Source organism: Frankliniella occidentalis, unplaced genomic scaffold, assembly GCF_000697945.3.
Source record: "Frankliniella occidentalis isolate FOCC.00 unplaced genomic scaffold, Focc_3.1 Scaffold17, whole genome shotgun sequence".
Taxonomy (NCBI): Eukaryota; Metazoa; Arthropoda; class Insecta; order Thysanoptera; family Thripidae; genus Frankliniella; species Frankliniella occidentalis.
Window position 1 is genome coordinate 3030255 of NW_026267147.1, and position 3524 is coordinate 3033778.

The 3524-nt window shown below is 51.2% G+C and overlaps 1 protein-coding gene across 1 annotated transcript in view; it reads right to left on the reverse strand.

The window, feature by feature from the left end:
• Window positions 1-1928, reverse strand: part of LOC113214782 (E3 ubiquitin-protein ligase Rnf220-like) — an 85998-nt gene extending 84070 nt beyond the window's left edge. Inside the window, exons 1-2 of the mRNA XM_052264294.1 lie at window positions 1907-1928; window positions 1567-1695 (exon numbers count right to left, since the gene is read on the reverse strand). Coding sequence (XP_052120254.1) covers window positions 1567-1695; window positions 1907-1928 — 151 coding nt within the window. The remainder of the gene's footprint in view (window positions 1-1566; window positions 1696-1906) is intronic.
• Window positions 1929-3524: the final 1596 nt, after the last annotated feature.

A 3524-nucleotide genomic window follows, 5' to 3' on the forward strand; every position in this document is an offset into this window, starting at 1 on the left:
GGGGGGGGAGTAACTCGTCTTTACTTAACTTGGTTTCCAAGGGACACAGAACAGATCAGAGATCAGCTCTCTCGCTAAAGCCGAAATTGGGATTATTCCCCCCCCCCCTACCCTTTTGCTTTCATATCAAAGCAGCTACCACTGCACGTTAGTCAAAGAGGGACCTCGGCCACTGGCCAGCTGGGCCACACATACACACACACACACACACACACACACAGCAACACCGTGCCGAACGCACTGCCGCCGTAGCGAATCCGGCTTCGTCAAAATAACGACGAAGCGTCCGCGATTTGCGTGCGTGCGTGTGCACGTGTGAGCGCGCGCGCATATCTCTCTCTCTCTCTCTCTCTCTCTCTCTCTCTCTCTCTGTTTGCCTACATGTGCTACTGCTGCTGCTGGAGGGATCGTCCAGAACATGGGTGTAACGAGAGCTAATCCCATTGCGGGTCCAGCGTCACGACGCGACACAGGCAGTCCCTATACTGCTGCTGCTGCTGGGAGAATAAATCTCCTTATAAAGTCAACCAACGCGCCGACCAACAAACAAGAGGCAAGCAGCGGCAAAGGATTTCACGAATCATCACAAATTCCCAGCCAAACGAGTTTCCTCTTAGCCGAAGGATATCATGAACTCGAATATTCAGCCCAATGAGAGAAGACGCGGGAATCGCCGCATTCAACCCGAAGTGCAAGTGTTCACGACACCATGCAAAGATCACACAAAGAAGCACGCATCACACCCTCCAATAAGTGGAGATGCCAAGTGGATTACGACACGCCCGCAAACGCGAATTCACCAGGCCCCCCAAAAAAGAGGGAAAGAATAAAACGCATAGTAAATCCTCAACGGCAACAATAAAGGACTGAGCGGACCTCACAGAGGACGGGGATAGACCTCGATTCATCGAACTCCCTCTCCCTCTCTCCCACATATTAAAAAGACAGACGTGCATTCTTTCCTCGCCTCGCGGCCTCGCGGGGCGGCCAAGAAGAAGCCCCCCTTATTGAATGGCCGCCCTCGCCGGCCGCCGCTGCCGCCTTGCTTGGCGCTAGCGCCTCCTTTTATATGGAAAACAGGCGTATGCCTTATTGCTTGCTTGAACGGAGGAACCGAGGGTACACACACAACGCACCCTTCATCGGAATGTCAGTCAGATTATTCGCACTCGCGAGCGTTATTGACACGGCGGTCAAAGCACATCATGCACAAGTCGCTACTTTCAACACACACACACCAAAAATACAAAATAAAATAAAAAGGCGTATATACAATACCATACTGCTGCTGTTATGATGGAGGAATTTACACATCAAAGTGAGCAGAAGCGAAGGAGAAGAGCTTGTTATGATACTGCCCTACTGGACTTGGCGGTGGACTCGTCACGGAAAATAAAATAAAAACAATACTAATAAAAAGAGTATAGGGGGATACACCAAAATAAAAATGAAAACGTTTGGGAGGAGCTCGAGGCCTGAAGCCGCGGGCGAGTCAACTGCTTGTCCAAAGCGTGCGCACGCCAAGCCCACCAACACAAAACAAAACAAGATGGCGTGTCAGCCTACCTTGGTCGATCAAGAGGCAACGGCTTTTGGCGATGCTCGCCTGGACGCTGGCGAAGCGGTAGGGCGGGCCCAGGCCCAGGCCGAGTCCGAACCCAAACGCTTCGGGCCCGCAGCGACCCAGTGGTCCGACTACACAGAGAACACAGAGCGCGCTCTAAGCACAAGCACAAGCACCTAGAGGAACAAACACAGCCCTTTCTAGCTTTGCTCGCAGATTCGCACAGAAAAAAGTATCAGCTATGAATATTACCACGCCATAGGCTCAGATACCACCGTAAAATATTTTGCAGACAACAATCAGCAAGTGGGTGAAATCATATTTAGGGATCATCTCACAAACCTATGATTGTTGCACAAGCCATACTTTATGGTATTTCTGAACTACACTGATAAATGAAGTGTTCAACTTTCAAGCACCTTTAGATATTAAGCACTGTGTTTAACACTAGTACTGTATACGACTGGAAATGTGAATGTAAGCAAGAGTCAGCCAAAATTAGAACACTCAAAAGTGCATAAACTACACGCTTAACACCGTAGTTATGCATACAAAAGAGTTCATCTTTAGGGTATATGACACTTGAAAACATGCAATTTCCCAGCCAAGTACATAATAGTATCCAAGACGGTGCTGTACACATTTCGGTTCGCCAGTTAGACACTTGAGATATCAGTGTGCCAGCACGACAGTCGTTGCCACAGCTTTGCACTTTTCTAGGTGTCTTTTTGCTCTGTTAGAGCACAGGCGGAAAAGATTGTCGGTAGAGGGGAGGCGGGGGACATAAGCAATTCAAAGAACATATCTAGCCTTTGAACTTAAGTCCACAGGAGCTCTGGGTTCCTGAGAGTATCCCTGAGACGACCTCGATCCTGCCTAACCCAATTATTGAAACTTTGACATGAACCAAAGTTGGCTTAATATCTCTCTAGCAGATACGCCATAACCCTCTCGGAGCTGGCGCTGGCCGGTTCGGTCGGCAGGTGCTGCTGTCCACATCCGGCCGTGCCATCCGCACCAATGATGTGTGTTATGACGCCGAATACATGAATACAAAGCAGGTCACATAGACAAGTACCTGCGGTACCAGTACACGCTCCCCGGCATCCCGGAGCCGTAACTCGGCACTCCTACATCCCCCAGCCACGTGAAAACGCGAATAAACGCGCGAAGGGAAACATCTCGAAACTCACCCGTTCTAAAACATTGTCGAATGGTGGTATCCCTAACAAACTCCCAAAGATAAATGAAATGTTAGGCGTTACAGCGGCTAAAATCCTGAACACTTTTTCAAGGCAACTTGTTTATCAAGGTCTAGTCGAATCCATTGCGATTCAAGAGCTATTTTCATTTCTAAAGAACACATTGCTGTTATGTTTTCTACAAAGTCTCGCTGCAAGGAGACGTTTGTGGTATACCTTGCAACCCACACACACACGCACACTCATGGCCTTGCCATCCAGTCCTTCACCGCCGCCTGGCTATACTGCTTAATGATTTAATTGACTACGCATCCTGTTCGTACCCATAAACAGCCCAACCCGGCTCAGCCCGTCCCTGTCCGTCCCACATACTGCACTGCCATCCGTCCCTCCCCGTCCCAAAACTTTCTCGGTTTGGCTGAGCGGGACCATTGTAAAGTCTCCCGGAGCAGAGCAGCGGACTCAACTCGGGCGCTGCAACTCGTGAATCGGATGAATCATCATCTCAAACGTCAGGCACGCGCGTCTTTCGAATGTTTGACGGGGCGTGGCGGGGCGCGGTGGGGCGCGGCGGGGCGCGGTGGGGCGCGGTGGGTTGCGGCGGGGCCCCGCGGGGTGCGGCGGCCGGAACAGTAGCAGGGCTGACGCCTATTACTCACCGCCCGGCTGGAGACGCTCATCGGATCGTCACGATGTTTCTGTAACGCGGTAACGCTAGGGGCGTGGCCTGGCGTGGCTGGGGCACGGCCAATGGCGCG